This window comes from Mustelus asterias, chromosome 9, assembly GCF_964213995.1.
Source record: "Mustelus asterias chromosome 9, sMusAst1.hap1.1, whole genome shotgun sequence".
Taxonomy (NCBI): Eukaryota; Metazoa; Chordata; class Chondrichthyes; order Carcharhiniformes; family Triakidae; genus Mustelus; species Mustelus asterias.
Window position 1 is genome coordinate 113,762,042 of NC_135809.1, and position 19,554 is coordinate 113,781,595.

The 19,554-nt window shown below is 42.5% G+C and overlaps 2 protein-coding genes across 11 annotated transcripts in view; one reads left to right on the top strand and one right to left on the bottom strand.

The window, feature by feature from the left end:
• far1 (fatty acyl CoA reductase 1) overlaps positions 1-9,484 on the top strand; it is a 108,868-nt gene extending 99,384 nt beyond the window's left edge. For 4 of the 6 annotated variants that reach the window (XR_013498777.1, XM_078220905.1, XM_078220907.1 and 1 more), the window contains 2 exons: positions 4,000-4,127; positions 6,355-7,606. Coding sequence is in view for 5 of the 6 variants with exons in the window: in XM_078220905.1 (XP_078077031.1) it covers positions 4,000-4,127; positions 6,355-6,517 (291 nt within the window). In the remaining variant the exon portion in view is untranslated. Of the gene's footprint in view, positions 1-3,999; positions 4,128-6,354 lie in introns of all 6 variants that reach the window. The other 2 variants (XM_078220906.1, XM_078220903.1) reach the window with 1 other exon arrangement.
• A 37-nt stretch (positions 9,485-9,521) lies between these two features.
• LOC144498946 (endoplasmic reticulum-Golgi intermediate compartment protein 2-like) overlaps positions 9,522-19,554 on the bottom strand; it is a 58,560-nt gene continuing 48,527 nt past the window's right edge. For 3 of the 5 annotated variants that reach the window (XM_078220915.1, XM_078220911.1, XM_078220910.1), the window contains 4 exons: positions 18,415-18,512; positions 12,039-12,201; positions 10,281-10,356; positions 9,522-9,663 (listed from right to left, as the gene is read on the bottom strand). In XM_078220915.1, coding sequence (XP_078077041.1) covers positions 9,660-9,663; positions 10,281-10,356; positions 12,039-12,201; positions 18,415-18,512 — 341 coding nt within the window. In that variant the 3' untranslated portion in view covers positions 9,522-9,659. The remainder of the gene's footprint in view (positions 9,664-10,280; positions 10,357-12,038; positions 12,202-18,414; positions 18,513-19,554) is intronic. The other 2 variants (XM_078220913.1, XM_078220914.1) reach the window with 2 other exon arrangements.

The following is a 19,554-nucleotide window of genomic DNA, read 5'->3' on the forward strand; positions in this document are numbered from 1 at the left end:
GTTATTGCAATGGAGAGGGATAGGGCCGTACGGCAGGGCAAGGTTTACAATTGGGGGAGAGGTAATTATGATGCGATTAGGCAAGAATTAGGGGGCATAAGATGGGAACAGAAACTGTCAGGGAAAGGCACTAATGAAAAGTGGAACTTTTTCAAGGAACAAATACTGGGTGTCCTTGATAGGTATGTCCCTGTCAGGCAGGGAGGAAATGGCCGAGTGAGGGAACCATGGTTCACGAAAGAGGTGGAATGTCTTGTGAAAAGGAAGAGGGAAGTTTATGTAGGGATGAGGAAACAAGGTTCAGATGGCTTGATTGAGGGTTACAAGTTAGCAAGGAATGAGCTGAAAAAGGGGCTTAGGAGAGCTAGGAGGGGACATGAGAAGTCCTTGGCGGGTCGGATCAAGGAAAACCCCAAGGCTTTTTACTCTTATGTGAGGAATAAAAGAATGACCAGGGTGAGGTTAGGGCCGGTCAAGGACAGTAGTGGGAACTTGTGTATGGAGTCAGTAGAGATAGGCGAGGTGATGAATGAATACTTTTCTTCCGTGTTCACCAAGGAGGGGGGCCATGTTTTTGAGGAAGAGAAGGTGTTACAGGCTAATAGGCTGGAGGAGATAGATGTTCGGAGGGAGGATGTACTGGCAGTTTTGAATAAACTGAAGGTCGATAAGTCCCCTGGGCCTGATGAAATATATCCTAGGATTCTTTGGGAGGCAAGGGATGAGATTGCAGAGCCTTTGGCTTTGATCTTTGGGTCCTCACTGTCCACGGGGATGGTGCCAGAGGACTGGAGAGTGGCGAATGTTGTTCCTCTGTTTAAGAAAGGGAATAGAAATGACCCTGGTAATTATAGACCGGTTAGTCTTACTTCGGTGGTTGGTAAATTGATGGAAAAGGTCCTTAAAGATGGGATTTACGACCATTTAGAAAGATGCGGATTAATCCGGGATAGTCAGCACGGATTCGTGAAGGGCAAGTCGTGCCTCACAAATTTGATTGAATTTTTTGAGGAGGTAACTAAGTGTGTTGATGAAGGTAAGGCAGTTGATGTCATATACATGGATTTTAGTAAGGCGTTTGATAAGGTCCCCCATGGTCGGCTTATGATGAAAGTAAGGAGGTGTGGGATAGAGGGAAAGTTGGCTGATTGTATAGGTAACTAGCTATCTGAACGAAGACAGAGGGTGGTGGTGGATGGAAAATTTTCGGACTGGAGGCAGGTTGCTAGCGGAGTGCCAGGGATCAGTGCTTGGTCCTCTGCTCTTTGTGATTTTTATTAATGACTTAGAGGAGGGGGCTGAAGGGTGGATCAGTAAATTTGCTGATGACACCAAGATTGGTGGAGTAGTGGATGAGGTGGAGGGGTGTTGTAGGCTGCAAAGAGACATAGATAGGATGCAAAGCTGGGCTGAAAAATGGCAAATGGAGTTTAACCCTGATAAATGTGAGGTGATTCATTTTGGTAGGACTAATTTAAATGTGGATTACAGGGTCAAAGGTAGGGTTCTGAAGACTGTGGAGGAACAGAGAGATCTTGGGGTCCATATCCACAGATTTCTAAAGGTTGCCACTCAAGTGGATAGAGCTGTGAAGAAGGCCTATAGTGTGTTAGCTTTTATTAACAGGGGGTTGGAGTTTAAGAGCCGTGGGGTTATGCTGCAACTGTACAGGACCTTGGTGAGACCACATTTGGAGTATTGTGTGCAGTTCTGGTCACCTCACTATAGGAAGGATGTGGAAGCGCTGGAAAGAGTGCAGAGGAGATTTACCAGGATGCTGCCTGGTTTGGAGGGTAGGTCTTATGAGGAAAGGTTGAGGGAGCTAGGGCTGTTCTCTCTGGAGCGGAGGAGGCTGAGGGGAGACTTAATAGAGGTTTATAAAATGATGAAGGGGATAGATCGAGTGAACGTTCAAAAACTATTTCCTCGGGTGGATGGAGCTATTACAAGGGGGCATAACTATAGGGTTCATGGTGGGAGATATAGGAAGGATATCAGAGGTAGGTTCTTTACGCAGAGAGTGGTTGGGGTGTGGAATGGACTGCCTGCAGTGATAGTGGAGTCAGACACTTTAGGAACATTTAAGCGGTTATTGGATAGGCACATGGAGCACAGCAGGATGATAGGGAGTGGGATAGCTTGATCTTAGTTTCAGATAAAGCTCGGCACAACATCGTGGGCCGAAGGGCCTGTTCTGTGCTGTACTGTTGTATGTTCTATTTGTATTTAGAAGTCCGTCAGTCTCTGCTTTGAACATACACAATGACTGAGCTTCCGCAGCCCTCTGGAGTCGAAAATTCCAAAGTTTCATAGAAATCATAGAAACCCTACAGTGCAGAAGGAGGCCATTCGGCTCATCGAGTCTGCACCGACCACAATCCCACCCAGGCCCTAACCCCACATATTTACCCGCTAATCCATCTAACCTACGCATCTCAGGACTCTAAGGGGCAATTTTTAACCTGGCCAATCAACCTAACCCGCACATGGTTGGACTGTGGGAGGAAACCGGAGCACCCGGAAGAAACCCATGCAGACACGAGGAGAATGTGCAAACTCCACACAGACAGTGACCCAAGCCAGGAATCCCTGGAGCTGTGAAGCAGCAGTGCTAACCACTGTGCTTCCGTGCCGCCCCTCTGAGTAAAAAAATAAATTCTCACCTTGGTCCAAAGTGGCTTCCCCCTTATTTTGAAATTCTTCAAAGCAGTTTTTAAAAGAAGACTTGTGTGTATATATATATATATATATATATATATATTGTGTTTTTCATGAAGTTGAGATATTCTGACTAACAGCCAGTGAAGCACTTTATGAAGTAGAAACAGAAAATGTCAGCAACACACCACAGGTCAGGCAGCATCTGATGGGAGCAGAAAATGTAGGGTTAACATTTCAGACCAGTGATCTTTTTCCAGTTCTGATGAAAGATCATTGATCTGAAGCGTTAACGCTTTTTCTCTCTCTCTACAGATGCTGCCTGACTCAGTGTTTCCAGCATTCTCTGTTTTCATTTCAGTCTTGCAGTATTTGTTACTTTTGAAGTGTACTCATCATTGAGACTGAACCTATTTCGAATGTAAAAATGAAACATAAGTTTCACATTGTAACATGAACACATAATGAGCAATATTATCTCTGCTGTGTTTAATGTATTGAATTATACGTTAACATATTGAATTATATAAGAGTCTACAGCGGAAGTAGGCGATTTGTCCTAACTTGTCAATGCTGTTGTTAATGCGCCACACGAGCCTCTTCATTCTGGGAACTCTCAGCATTCAGCTGTGCACACGTGCATTAAATTATGCTTTGCAGAAAAAAAGATGATGCATAGCATTGCAGTGCTGCAAGTGCCACATTCTTTATTATGGTTCAAGCTTGCTCCCTACTCAATCATCATTTTCAGCTTAAACAATAGAGCCAACTTCTCACCTGGATACTAATCATGGAATCTTACAGCACGGAAGCAAGTCCTTCAGCCCACCATGCCTCTGCTGGCTCTTTGAAAAGCTTATCCAGTTATTCCCACTCCCTTCCCCCACAGCCCTGCAAATTTCCCTTCAAGTACTGTTCCATTCCCTTTCAACAATTACCACTGAATCTGCTTCCGCTGCCCTTACAAGCAGTGCATTCAGATCATAACTGACTGTGTTCTATTTTTTCAAAAATATTCTCCACCTTCCTTCTCGTTCTTTTGCCAATTACTTTAAATCTGTGTCCCCCGTTTACCGATCCTTATGCCACTGGAAATACATTAAAAATGTAATTACATTTTTTGTGAAACGTAGTCTCTGTTGAATTCCTGCTTCAGTTGAAGCGCTGATAGACTGTGATATAAAGATTTCCAGGCACGTTATTTTTATCTGCAGTTGCCGAAGCTTCCAACCTGGTAATAAAATATCTTGACTGTCCATATCTGGTTGCATTGCTTGAATGTATATTCAGTCCATTCACACAGTATTTTAATAAGAGCTATTTTTTCATTTGCTTTGTAAGGTATTCAACTTTGATGTCAGACAGCTTCACTGGGCAGAATACATGGAGAATTACTGTATGGGAACCAAGAAATATGTGCTAAATGAAGAGTTGTCCGGACTGCCTGCTGCCAGGAAGCATCTGGTCAAGTACGTTGGCTTGGTGATGTAATGTTTGCAATTCAGACTGTGGCTCCTGCTCTGTGGGGAAGGGATCTAATTCAAGTGCTTGTTAAAATGAAATGGGAGCCTACACTTTGTTTTGACTGAAATGCACCTCTTGAAGCGGTCAACTTCTGGTTGGCCAATTGCTTTTGTAAGGTGCTCACGCACGCGCATGGCCACAGTTTAATAGTGCAGGACTGAATTTAAATTGGCCACCAGCCTACCTCTACATGTCTTAGATCAGTTATAAAATGCTCCACCATTAGGATTGCTTATACAAGATAAGTGCATCATATCCTGCATGACATGGGATCAAACTATGGGAAAAGTATCCTGAAATGCAGCTTTTTACTCCCACTTGTGGCACCTCTCTTTCTCTCCCCATCTTTTCTTCCCTTGCCATCCTGCTCCTTACACACTGCTACTGCTTTCAACTTATCCTCTGCTCCACTTGCCTACCACATCAGAAAAAAGCTATTCTCAGTAGTTTTTGTTTGCTTGCATGCTCTCCCACCCACCCATCCAAAAGTGCTGTTGCACTCTCCTTCTCTCAGGCTCTCCAGTTTCTATCCTCGACTTTCCCTCTCTTTAAATTGTCATTTGACTTGCATTGTATATAGTGGACAAAATTTCCTGACCACATAAAATATCCCCAATCATAGCAGATAGGAATTTGTGGATTCACTTGAGGAAGGGACCTGGTCCACACAGGGCGTCTTGACAAATACGTGAATAGAGGAATATGGTCCTCGGAAGGATAGGGGTTTTTAGTTCAGACAGGCAGCATGGTCAGTGCAGGCTTGGAGGGCCAATGGGCCTGTTCCTGTGCTGTAATTTTCCTTGTTCTTAGATGGCAAACTTGGTATTAGTACATATGGAAAAGGGGCTGGAGAAGGCCGTAGGAGCATAGAACATTCAATGAGATCATAGCTGAACCTCTACCACCTGCTTCCAATTTCCCTGCCCTCTCCCCAACCCTTTGATTTCCTTAGTTTCCCAAAATCTGCCTATTTCACTCTTGAATATACTCAACAACTGAATATCTATAGCTTTCTGGGGTAGAGAATTTCTAAGGTTCATAAGCTTCTGAATGAAGCAATTTCTCATGGCCCTTAGGGGCTGACTCTTCATCCTGATACTATGACTGTCTAGCTGGAGGAAACAGCCTTTCAACATCTAGTTTGTCGAGCCTTCTCGGGAGAAGCGGGGATGAGGATTTTGAATTTGATGATCTTCATGATCAAAATGAATGGTGAAGCAGGCTCGAAGGGCCGAATGGCCTACTCCTGCTTCTAGTTTCTATGTTGTAGGTTTTAATGAAATCACCTCATTCTTCTTAGTTTCAGAAAATAGGTCCAAACTACTCTGTTTTCAATCAGATTGTGGTTTAGATCCATTCCAGCATTTATTGCCTATCCCTCATCGACTTTAGAAGGAGGTGGCGGACGTACAAGATAACTGCTGCTGTTCTTGTGGTATTTTGATATTTCCTTATTATCCATGGTCAGGAGCTCGTTTCGCTTTACTAGATTGTTGCAATCCTATGGCAAGTCAACAACAAATCTGCCTTTTGGCAACTTCCTAAATGAAAGATTAGACCCGGAGTTCAAATGGTGTTACCTCACTTTAAAATTTTGGGGCTAAGTCCTTTTCACAGGGTCGACTGGAAGGTAGTTTTGTTTATGCAGAAGTTTGCTTTATGCTTAGTTTAATTGTTTATTCTTTAACGGTTGAAGAGAAAGCTTGACAGTATAATGCAACATAAAAAATGTTGTGATGGTGTTTTGTAGTGGCCATGATAACCTAGTAACCTGTGACTGGGAACCCGAGAGATGCATGAAAGCTGATATTTGTCATTTAAGAAAAAATGACTGATTCATTGTTTCCCTCTCTGTGACTCTTCATGCCCTCCCTCTGAAGTGGCAGTGCAAGCTGTTCAGATTGCACCAAGTTAAAAGTCTAGCCCTCCTGAAAGCAGTGAGGGATGGCCAATAAATATGGCTTTACAAACATTGCTCAAAGAGCACTTTGAACAAAAGCATTTTATCCATTTTCTCTGAGCTCATTGTTGAATGGATATGTTGAAAAAATTGTGTAACGTATCACAATTGCAATTTTTCTCCTGTACAATCATGTGAAGTTTTGTGATAAATATTGGCATTGGTCTCAATTAATTCTGAGCTACATTTAAATATGTTTCTTTAAATTCTAGGTTGAGAAATATTCGCTATGCATTCAACACTATCCTGGTTGTCCTGATTTGGAGAATTTTCATCGCAAGATCGCAGATGGCACGAAACATCTGGTACTTTGTCGTCAGTTTGTGCTTCAAGTTCTTGTCCTATTTCAGGGCATCTAGTACCATGAGATACTGACAGAACCATAAGCATTCAGTCACCTATGCATTATAGATAGCTGTACTGGACATTGATAAACCTTGTGTTAATGTTTGTACTAAAAGAAAATACCCGTATCTTGTTATATTTTGTCATGTATGTAATTTGTTGAAGCTACTTTATGATAATTTGGGTCGGCTATCTAGCTCCATTAACAGTACAGAAATGCACTGAAGTACAGTGAAAAGAAATCAGTTTCAGGGTTTAAAATATGTTTTAACACTGAAGAAAGAATGATGTGGGGGAAAACAAGTTTTTTTTTCCATTGAATTACTGTGTTCAAATTTCTGTAAGTCATCTCTGCCTCCTCATGGGAAGTTTGTGAAACATGCCCTGTTGCAAGTAGAGTTTGTCATAAATGCTAATTTACTCAGTGCATGTTCAGTTTGGCTTTATCAATTTACCTTTTTGTTAATGAGATAGGACATTCAGCTTAAGCTTCAGCGTTACAAAAAACCACCGTGAAAAGCAACCTCCCAACCATTCATGTTGAGGTTGGAATTTGCCTTCATACATACTTACCCGCTTGACTGACTAGATTTGCGGCTGAACTTTCCCCCATCCCACCCCAGCTGCCTTTAGGTAGCGATTGTACTATTTGCTGTAGCTGAATTGAGCATATAGCAACAATCGGTAAACAAGGTGTGTTCCTGGCATGAAACTCTGCAGTTAGCTTGGGAGGGGTGCAGTAAACTGGAGAGTATCAGAGGTAACTTTAGTTCATACTCTCTGCAGTAGTGCCCTGCGGGACAATCCAGTACTGTTCTGAAAAACTAGGGCAGTGTTTAAATTCCAGGAGCTTTAACTGAATGTCTTTGAGTGCAAAAAGTAAAATAGTTGTTGTGGGGAGGAGTGGGGGGGGGAAGCAGGCGAGTGACATGAATGGGAAAACAAACTCTTGTCAGTGTGTAACTGTCGCCCATTTCACACCATGACCCAAGACCAGTTTCACCCTGCACCCCGGCCCGAACCTTTTTCCAAACGATATCTAACTTAGAGTGTTGGGTCTATTGGAAGATCCAAGCTATCTACTGCCTGTAAACATTCCTGAAAGATAAATGGGATTGGTGAATCAGCATAGTAATGCTCCCTGCAGATGTGTATAAATAGTTGGATTTTGATAAAGTTTTAGGAAAATGAATTTAATGGTTTTTTGCCTTGACCTGGGGAAAGGGGAAAAGGCCTTCTTATTTGGGGTATCGGAATGTGTCTGACCTCCCTATACTTAAGGTATACTGAAGATTTTCTAAATGACAGGCGAGAGAATGTCAGTCGGCCTCTCCGATTTACTGCCATTTTCCATTTGATTGTTCCAATTGGGATGCTGGCATTGTTGCTTTTGGTGTACAAGTTGAAATGAGTAAAGTGTATTGTTTTTGGAATTATGTTACAGGTTTTCTCTTTAAAACTTGAGCTGTGAATATTCTCTTTAGTTTTCGTGGCCTCACGACCAATGTAATCTTACTATCTCACTAATAAGTCAAGTAGTTAATTATACTGGTGGGTACTGTTTAGCCTCTGCCCAACTGAACTAAGATGCAGACATATCTCAAATCTTTCTGTGATTATAAACAATGTGCTTACTATTGGTGTGATCACAGCTCTTAACCTGAGATATTGACCATTTGACCTTACTAATTAATAACTATTGGTACTGGTGCCTAGTTGAATGAAATACAGCATTGAGGTGCTTGTCTTTATAATGAAAAATCAAGATCTGTTTCAAATCAACAGCATAGAGAGAGCAAAAGGTTAAATGAAGCCAAGACCCAAGCCACCAGCCTTTAATTCACAGCAGTGTGTACTCACATTTACGCAATCTCATCATTCTTGTAATTTTTTTAAAAAGAGACACTCCTAATTTCACGCCATAGGTATGCTTATTGATGCAAGCCCCCTTAACTCGCCACAAAATTATTCCTCTTCCTTTGCTTATGAAGCATGAGATGAATGCAATGAGTAGTTTGGCGGCTGAACTACAATGATGCACTGTAGCAAAAATGTTCGTTGGTTACTCAGCGTCCTCTGCCTTGAGTAAGGAAGGAATAGCTGGACACCAAACTTGTGTATAAGAAACCTTTGTGAAATGCTCCAGTCTTCAGAATGTTGTTTGCCTTCTGCAGCAAAAGCTTTGCCCTATTTTCCACCTCCACACCACTTCCCCCACCACCTCCCAACTCTCTAAATTGGGGTAGCAGCTCCCGTCTCAAGGAAGACCTGTTAAATTTATTATGGGGAAGTGTCTGTCACTTCATGTTAGCAACTAAGATTCAAGCCTTCCTTTGCATGGCTGCAAGAGAGAAAACAGGACATTTTGTGACCAGCGAGTGTCCTTCCTTTCATAAACTGAGAGTTAGTGACCATGTGCTGGTATATCTTCCCTCTTAAAAGGCAGATAATCTGCAGGAGAATTTCGTTAAAGACTCTTTTGCCTGGACACTGTGAGAAAGTGGTTAACAAGACTGCCCGTCTGAAATGACCAGCACTCAAAGGAAATTTGTAATGTTGTATGGGGAAGGGAGCTGGTGTGTGAAAATGGCACAGACTTTTGCTGTGTTCTTTAAAAAAAAAAACTTGTAAAAATAGTACTTCAATGTGCATTGTATGGCTGGCTGCCTTAAACAATAATGACACTTTTTTTTTAGTGAATGTTTCTACAGAGGACAATAGATGACATTTGTAATCAAAATAGTTATTTATTGGTTATCAGCTGGTGTACCAGTAAGGTTCAATCTGTATTGGAATTAATTTTAGGAAAATGATTTTCTGTACACTCAGTGAAACTTTTTTCATTCTGAAAGCAATGTTAAAAATGCTATACTGCAATGGCAGCATTCATATTTTTTACAGTGTTTGTATGAAAAATGGACAAGCGTCAGTGTCACAGTTTGCAGTACAACTACAGTGATTTGTGGATGGAAAATTAAATGGGTGCCTTTGAGAACCAAAAGCAAACTGGAGTTTTTATTTTAAGTAAAATTGGAGATGCTTTTACTCCACACCAGACACACCCACTCCTTTTCCCCGAAAGTGTTTAAAACTGCACTATGAGAAGATTCTGGCTACATGGACCGTTGTATGCTTCATGTTGGTACCGTTTCGTTGGAGCAGAATTTCATCCTTACCTGAAATAGAATAATATTTCTTATAAATTTAGAGATTTAACTGGAAATTTCAGTAGATGGGCTAGACAGTCAAATTAACTAATTAAGTTATTTTCATCCCATTGCTTTTCTTTAAGGTATGAGCAACTGGTTCTGGATTAAGTAGGCCTAACTGTACAATTTGCTTTGGATCTCTGAGCACGAGAAAAATCTAGTGCTAATTAAATCTTATACAACATTCATTTTTCGGCTTTTTTGCCATCCCATTTTCTGGAACAATTTACTAAGAGTGAGCGTACTCAACAGACCGTGGGAAGAATTGGCATGCATGAATTGGGTAGACTGATTAACTTTCCTCCCACAGTCCAAAGATATGCAGGTTTAGGTTGATTGGCCAAGCTAAATTGCCCCTTGGTGTCCAAAGATATGTTGGCTAGGTGGATTAGTGGGATAAATGTGTGGGATTGTGGGGATAGAGCAGCGGTGAGCCTGCATGCTCTGTCAGCGAGTTAGTGCAGACTCGATGGGCTGAATGGCCTCCTGCACTGTAGGGATTCTATGATATCCTGAACATATGATTATATGCACTGGTTGCTACTTTCATGTAACTGCAAAATATTGGAGATTGTTTCCCTTACCTTTGCACACGTTCTCTGGGTTTGCATTGGCAGCAAAGAAGATTAATAATGAACCCGCAGATATTGTGTAATAGTCCTAAAGAGAGTAACGTAAGAATTTTTAGGAACAAGTGAAGACTATTAAATGCAATCATGTCTTAACACCATGTGAGAAAGTCATTTAAAAACACTGCCCATCTGAAACGGCCAAGCAAGCCACTCAGTTCAAAGGCAGCTAGGGATGGGCACTCAATTCCAGCAACACCCACATCCCATGAATAAAAAGTGTTGAAAGATGGGCCAAATGGCTTCCTTCTGTGCTGTATAGCCATTCTATGATTCAATGTATCTGCTCTCCCACGAGTCAGAAGACTGTGGGTTAAAGTGCCAATCCAGTGAGTAAGCATATAATCTACGTTGGCACTCATTCCGTGTGGTACTGAGAGAATATTGCACTGCCTGAGGTAATGGTCATCTGTCTGTTTAGGTGATGGCAAAGGTACTATGTTAAGAGGAGCACTGGAGATGTTTATGTGCCAGGGACATCAAATGTATAGAAGGCAGCTTCAGGACTAGGAATTGTGTTTAACAAATATGGACAGGCAAGTCCCAAATCTGAATCCTCCATCACAATGAACGGCCAGGGCAGCAGATCTCTGAGTCACACGTTGTCTTTAATGGAGATTGTCATTCCTGGAACTCCCCATCAAACAGCACCACGGGAGCACCTTTATCAGATGGAAGACAGTAGTTCAAGAAGCAGCCCATCATCTTTTCAAGGGCAACTAGGGATTGCAACAAATGTTGGCCAGTTGCTGACTATATTCAGGAATGAAGTTGATGGAATTTTGGACACTAAGGGGATAAAGGATGCAGTGTGTGGATATTGAGAGAATGGTGTTGAGATAGAAATTTGATAATGATTTTACTGAATTGTTGTATTTTATTTGAGTTGCTGTATGGCCTACTCCTTGTAAACCATCCCCTATTAGGGACATTGATCCCAATAAATTGCGTGTGTGTGAGTGAGATTGTGCAAGCCTTGTTACATAGTCACAACACAAAGGGGCTTTAAAAAAACTGGTCACGCATAACAGTAAAATATTGCTGCTGCTATTTCCCATATTCTTACGTGAGGAAAGCAGAGTGGATGAGAATATTAAACTCTAATCATGGGAGAGTGACTTGAGGTAATGTGGTGATTTCCACTGGAGCAGTGAAGGCTTTAAAAAAAAATGATTGTAGTTTTTTTTGAGAATTTTAAAGGGAATGTGGGAAGACGATTTCCATTGATTATGAATTTCATATTAATTAGTACGGGAGTGAGAAGAGAAGTTAAGGTTTAGAGTGGCATGAAACAGAAGTTTAGGAATTTAAGGGAAAAGTCTATACAGACTTGAAAAGGAAAAAGATGCAATGCTTTGAGATAAGAACTGGAGTGGGGTGACTGGATTGCTTTAGGAAAAGATCATTGCATAAATTGGCAACTAAAGCCATCAGAGAGGTTGATAAAAGGTATGTAAGTGGTGATGGTTGATGGATAAATAGAAGGCAGGGCGGCAGGATAATTGCAGGGCAGGTAGGAGTCATGGTTTGAGGTCTCAGTGTTGTACAGGAGGAGTGTCAATGTAGACTATGCTCAAATTTCTGCAGTGGGACCTGTAGAGCCGCAGCTGACTCATATACTGGAGTCATTGTAAACCATCCCCTATTAGGGACACTGATGCAATGGTTTGCTTTTATCAGACCTATCTTATATAAAAAATACTTTATATCTACCTGCAGTAGAAAAGATTCCACCGATTATGCCACAAAGGCGAATCAGAAACTGGCTGGTGGGCATTCCTTCTTCAGATATCAGGATCTTAAGAGAGCTGATATCATATTTCAGCACAATGCCTGGTATTTCATACTTCTTTTTCATCCCTGTTAGTTTTTTTTCCTGCAATTGGACACAGTAATTGCTCTTTTATCATTTTATACGGTTGGATAAATTGTGCATTGTTATGCAATGCAGCACATGTAAACAGCACAACAGTTGCTCCCATGAGCTGGTGCATGGTGAGGGGTGTGAGGAGGAAACACCAAGTATATAAGGCTAACTTGGTAACAGCCAGAAATTTGAGTGAGTTTATCTTATGTTGAAAGTGCAGAATCACAGCATGTTCCATTTGCAAGATGCACTACAGTGACTTGCCAAGGACTCCTGCGACAGCTCTCTTCAAGCTGGGACCTCACACATGCATGGGGACGTGATCACTTCCAAACCACGTACTTTGCTGACTGGGAAACATATCACCATTTCTTCACTGTCGCTGGGTCAAAAGGCTGGTGTTCTCTGCTAACAGCACTGTACCACCATGGTGAATGCAGTGGTTCAAGGAGGCAGATCACCGCCATCTTCTCATGGGGCAATGAGGGATGGTCATAAATGTTGGCCTTGCCAGTGACATCCACGTCACATGAATGTATAAAAAATAAGAATGATGGGTTGAGGATGGGTTGCGTGAAGTGTCATATGCCCTCCATGGCCAAGACTGCTAACTTCTATCTCCACAACCTGGCCCGACTCTGACCCTGCCTCAGCTCATCTGGGGCTGAAACTTTCATGCATGTGCTCGCTCCCACTGAACTTGTCTACTTCAATGCTCTCCTAGCTGACCTCCCAGCTTCCACCTTACATAAACTTTATACTCATAGAAAATTTCACACCTCATATCCTGGCTTGCACCGAGCATATGCGAAGATATTTTTAATTCATTCATGGGATGTGGAAGTTACTGGCTGGGCCATCCCTGAGGGCACTGAAGAGTCAACCACATTGCTGTGGGTCTGGAGTCACGTGTAGGCCAGACCAGGTAATGACGGCAGATTTCCTTAAAGGCCATTAGTGAATCAGATGGATTTTTACGACAATCGCCAATGGTTTCATGGTCACCTTTAGAATTTTAATTCCAGATTTTTCTTTTTCATTGAATTCAAATTTCACCATCCGAGGTGGTGGGATTTGAACCCCAGAGCATTACACTGTGTTTCTGGATTTATAGTCCAGCAACAATGCCACTACCACCACTGCCTCCCCTGAAATTATGAATTAGGGGCAGCAGTAGGCCACTCGGCCCTTCGATCCTGCTCTGCCGTTCAATGAGGCCATAGCTGATCTGATTGTAATCTCAACTCCATCCTCCCACCTACCCCCAATAACCTTTCACCCCCTTGCTTCTCAAGAATCTATTTCTGCTTATAAAACATTCAAAGATTCTGCCTCCACTGCCTTTTGAGTAAAAGAGTTCCAAACAACATTGAGAGAAAAAATTCTCACCTATGTCCTAAATAGACAAACCCCTTTCTTTTTCAAACAGTAGACCTTAGAAATGGATTCCTCCAAAAGAGGAAATATCCTCTCTGCATCCATCCTGTCAAGACCCCTCAGGATCTTATATGTTTCATTAAAGTTGCCTCTTACTCATCTAAACTCCAGCAAGATACCAACCTTGCCTGTCCAAACCTTGCCTCATAACGTTCACTCATCCCTCTGCTTATTGGCTCCTTGTTTGGCAATGTTTCAATTATAAAATCTTCATTATTGCTTTCAAGTCCTTCCATGGCCTTACCTTGTTTCTTCTGTAACATTCTCCACCCAACAAGCTCACAGGATCTCTGTAGTGCTCCAATTATAGCATCTTCCACAAACCCAATTTTCATTGTTCCACCATAGGCTCTGTAATTCCTACCCTAAATCTATACCCCTCTCTACTTCTTTCTACTATTAAGATGCTCCTTAAAGCCTATCGCTTGGACCAAACATTTGGGTTATCTACCTGATATATCCTCCTGTTGGTGCCATTTATTTTTAATGCTCTGTGAAATGGCTTGCACATTTTATGTTAAGGGTGCTATGTAAATGCAATTTGTTATATTCCTGAGATAGAGGGACCCAGCATTGGGAAGGAGGAAGGGCCCTCTGAGAACCAATCTTTTGCACTTGCTGCTGACTCGCCTAAAACCCTCTGCTGCAACCACCACCCCGCCAAAACCTCTTGCCTGGATCCTGAGCCTCTAGCGGTTATTGATCCAGGAGCAGCCATCACCTCCCTGGTGGTGCTGCCATTCAAAAGATCTAAAATCACAGAATCCCTACAATGCAGAAGGGGGCCATTTGGCCCATTGAATCTGCACTGGCCACAATCCCATCCACACATTATCCCCAAAACCCCACGTATTTCCCTGACACTAAGGAGTAATTAAACATGGTCAATCAACCTAACCCGCACATCTTTTGACTGTGGGAGAAAACCAGAGAACCTGGAGGAAACCCACAGACATGGAGAGAATGTGCAAACTTCACACAGACAGTGACCCGAGGCCGGAATTGAACCCGGGTTCCTGGCGCTCTGAAGCAGCAGTGCTAACCACTGTGTCACCGTGCCGCCCCTACTGGTCAGTCAGAGGTGGGATCTCCTCCCCAGGGTCATGATCCCAGGGCAAGGCTTGCCTTCTACACTGTAGCGATTCTATGCCTGACTGCTATGTGCTACCAGCGGTTCTTCCCAGAAACTAATGAAGCAAGGGTCTCGCAGGCTCTTGAACCGGTGGCTGAGCCCCCTGTCGCTGGTATAAAATTCCATCCTACATTTCAAAAGTACCAAATGTCCTCGGGTCATTAAAGGCATTACGTAAGTGCACATCTGTCTTTGTGTAATCATCTTAAGCATTTGGATTATATCATTCCCTTAATCTTCTATAGTCAAGCTACCTGATCTTCTGCTTCCTGTAAATTGTTCAAGAGATACAAGGCTCTGGGCAAAGTCAAGATAGTAAAAGACAGGGAAATAATGGGGATGATTCTCCCACTCCACTGGTACAGGTGCATATTGTGTTATGGTCGGAAATTGGCGTGAGAGGGGCCATTATGCAATATGAGCTGGGAGAACCCCGTTTGAGATTCTCTCTCCCCGGGCACTGCCCCAGCACCAATCCCTGGTATGAAGGTCTGGCCTGAAAGGGGAGTGCTTAAAGGTGGGGTGGACATCAGATGGAGGGCCTGAAAGTGGGAGAGTCTGAAAAGGAGAAGCATCAGATGGGGGCCTTGAAGGGGGAGGTTCATAGTGAGGTTTCACACACTTGGAGGTGGCCATTGATAGCAGCAATTTTGGGGGGCTGATGCCAGTTTGTTGGGGATGGGAGGGGGGGGGGTTCTTTGCCAGTGAACAGGTGGGGGGGGATGGTGTGTAGGATTGTCTGTAAATCAGGATGTCCCTTAAAGGTGGTTTCTCAATCTCCAAGGAGCTGGTCTTGCCGGTGTCTTTAGATCTCGTACATCTCTTTGCCGGGTGGAATCGCCCCAAGCTCCAAGAATCGACTAAGCGTGGGTGGATTGCACTGACCCATTGGTGGGAATCTCACCAGATTTTCCGCCAGGGACAACACTTAGGAATCTTTTGGGAGAATTGTGCCCACTATGAAAAGCAATGAAGAGATATAACTATGCACATGAAGGTAAATTGTTTAAAAAAGGACACTAAAAAGGCAGGTAACAATAAGAGAGATCCAATAATTTTCTTACATCGTGGCTCAGTCGGGAGCCTGAGAACCAGAAGGTAATCGGTTAGGTTCCCATACCAATGACCTCAGCACACACACAGCTGTACTGAGGGAGGGCTCCACTGTTGAAGGTGCTGTCCTCCAGCACTGCAGGCACTCTATGTAATGCAGCAGCCAATTTGCACACAGCAAACTCCCATAAGTCACCAATATGATGATTGGAGTTACCAGATAACCACCATTTGTGGTGTAAGTTGAGGCATAAATACTGGCCCAGGCACCAGGAAAACTTCCCTGCTCTTCTTCAAACTAGTCTGTGGGATCTTGTTCAAAATTTGCAGATGATGCTAAAATTGGTGGGAAAACAGGCAGTGAAGAGGAGATAAGGATTTTTCAGACGGATATAGATAGGCTAGGAGAATGGGCCAAAATTTGGCAGATGGAGTTTAATGTGGATAAGTGTGAGGTTATCCATTTTGGCCGAAAAAAATTGAAAGGCAAATTATTATCTAAATGGAAAGCAGATTCAAAATGCATCCGGGCAGAGGGATCTGGGTGTCTTTGTTCATGAATCACAGAAAGTCGATGTGCAGGTGCAGCACGTAATAAAAAAGGCAAATGGAACGTTAGCATTTATTGCAGAAGGACTGGAGTATAAAAGTAGAGAAGTGTTGTTTCAATTGTATAGGGTGTTGGTGAGACCACATCTGGAGTACTGTGTCCAGATTTGGTTTCCATATTTGAGGAAGGATGTGGGGGCACTGAAGGCAGTTCAGAGGAGGTTCACCAGATTGATTCCGGGGATGAAAGGGCTGATGTATGAGGAGAGATTAAACAGTTTGGGCTTATACTCACTGGAATTTAGAAGGATGAGAGAGAATCTGATCGAGGTATATAAAATTCTAAAAGAGATTGATAGAGTAAGCATAGACCAAATGTTTCCCCTTATGGGGCAATCTAGAACAAGAGGTCACATTTTTTTTAAATTAAGAAAAATCTTCTAGAAATGAACCCCAGTGCTTTGCACTTTGCATGGCTTTGTTAACCCGCGTTATTAGATTTAATGATTTGTGGATCTGTACCCCTAGATCCCTTGGTGCCTCTTTCCCATTTAGAACCTTGTGATTTAACAATCCATAAAAATAAATCATACAGCTGGGCATGAAATCAATTTTCATTTACTTTCTGTTAAAAGGACTGTCAGTATTTGTTCCCTTGATATCAATTGCGAGTGCATCTGTGCTTTTAATTAATATTTTATTTGAAAAGCCAAAGCATAGCCAGGGATGGTTTGCTGCTTAAGAACATAGTTAGGTTTTATATCATCAAGAACACTGTAGAGTGGTTAAGGCAATGAAACTTTGCGAAGTAGTATTTTTAAATACTTCCTTGTTAAATCTGAGACAGTAAATAATGCGAAAGAATCACAAAGACCGTAGGATTGAGGAAGTGTTGTGCATGGCTGGACACAGGAACTATAGTGCCTTTGTGGCATCCAAAATGCTCCCTGAACCAGGAAGTGAGTAGGATACAGGATAGATGCAGTGTATAGTCAAGGGATGTACATCAATAGCACAGAAACAGACCATTTGGCTCAACTGGTCCATGCTAGCTTTCATGCTCCACCTGAACCTCATCCAATCTTCCATCGTTATTCAAAGAACTTTCTCAATGGCAGTCTCATAGATCCATGGGTGTGTATCTCTTGTGATTGATGGAGCAAACTCAGCACACCTTGGAGACCATTTCCCAATGGAAATTAAAAATGGTGCATACAATGGCACATAGAGATAGCAGGAAACAAAGCAGAAGCCTCAAAATGGCCGACACCAAATTGCAGTAAAGAAACATGATATTCTCCTTGCCAAGTCTCATAGAATCCCTACAGTGCAGAAAGAGGCCATTCGACCCATCAAGCCTGCATCGACAACAATTCACCCAGGCACTATCCCTGTAACCCCACATATTTACCCTACTAATCCCCCTGACACTAAGGAGCAATTTAGCCAATCAACTTAACCCGCACATTTTTGGACAGTGGGAGGAAACCCACGCAGACACGGGGAGAATGTGCATACTCCACACAGACCATGACCCGAGCTGGGAATCGAATTCGGGACCCTGGCGCTGTGTTAACCACCGTGCTGCCTCCAAAGTCTCAATCAGGTTAAATGGCCTGTTTCTATATGTTGTGTTATCTATGAAATTCTACTGTTCCTTCAGTTATTCTCAAATTACAATTTGTATCTCATGTGCCTTTTAACTCTCTTTAATAAACACCAACATTATTGTATTAAATCTGGGACAGTAAATGATGCGAAGAAATCACAAAGACTGCAGGATTGAGGAAGTGACTAGGGGGTTGGGGGGAGGAAGAGCTGAGTAATTACATTGGATAGCGGCTTGATAGGGTGCTGAGTTCATTTCCTGTGTTGGTCTCTGAATGTTTAGTGTTTCAAATGGTGGAGTTATTACATTCGATTCAATTGCCTTGACATAAAAATTAACACCACACTGCAATTGCTTTTGACAGATGACCTGGAGATGGTGCCAATAGCAGACTCGGCATTTCTGCTTTGCGAAGTGATAGACCAGAAACAGTTCTCCTCACCTTCTCCGTGACTGAGTATTGATGAGTGTTTGTGGAGAACTTGTAGGTGTTTATTTCAGTGGCCACCACGACGAGGAAATATTGAAACATGTACATATCTGCAAAAAGATAACAGCAGCGTTGGAAACCATTAGAGACGATGGGGACTAGCACTTTCCAGAATTTTGCAATTTAAATAAGAAAGCAAAACAAAAAGTGGGGAAATTACATAGAACATAGAACATTACAGCGCAGTACAGGCCCTTCGGCCCTCGATGTTGCGCCGACCAGTGGAACCAATCTAAAGCCCCTCTAATCTACACTATTCCAATATCATCCATATGTTTATCCAATAACCATTTGAATGCTCTTAATGTTGACGAGTCCACCACTGCTGCAGGCAGAGCATTCCACGTCCTTACTACTCTCTGAGTAAAGAACCTACCTCTAACATCTGTCCTATATCTCTCACCCCTCAATTTAAAGCTATGTCCCCTCGTGCTAGCCAACACCATCCGAGGAAAAAGGCTCTCACTATCCACCCTATCTAATCCTCTGATCATCTTGTATGCCTCTATTAAGTCACCTCTTAACCTTCTTCTCTCTAACGAAAACAACCTCAAGTCCCTCAGCCTTTCCTCATACGATTTTCCCACCATACCAGGCAACATCCTGGTAAATCTCCTCTGCACCCTAATTACAGATCAGATCAATCAGCATCTGAGAGGAAAGAAAAGCATCGGAATGTTATTTAGAAGGCTACAACAGTCTCAGGAAAGGTGCAAAAGTGCAGTGGCATGATCACAGGCCCAGAGCAAGATCTGGGGATTCAGGTTCAAATCAGGTCAGGACAGATGGTGAAATTTGAAGTCTGGAATTAAAAGTCTAATGAGACCATGAAACCATTGTCATAAAAACCCATCTGGCTCACTAATGCCCTTTAGGGAAGGAAATCAAACAGCAATGTGGTTGACTTTCAAATGCATCTGAAAAGGACAGTTAGGGATGGGCAATAATGCTGGCCAGTAAAATTATTATTTTTTAAATCCCAGGACTTCATAGCCACTGGTTCACTTATCAAACACATTCACTTATCAATGATGTTGATAAGGCAGCTCTTCTGTGAAGAGAAAGAATCCAAAAACAGCAAGTAAACAAACG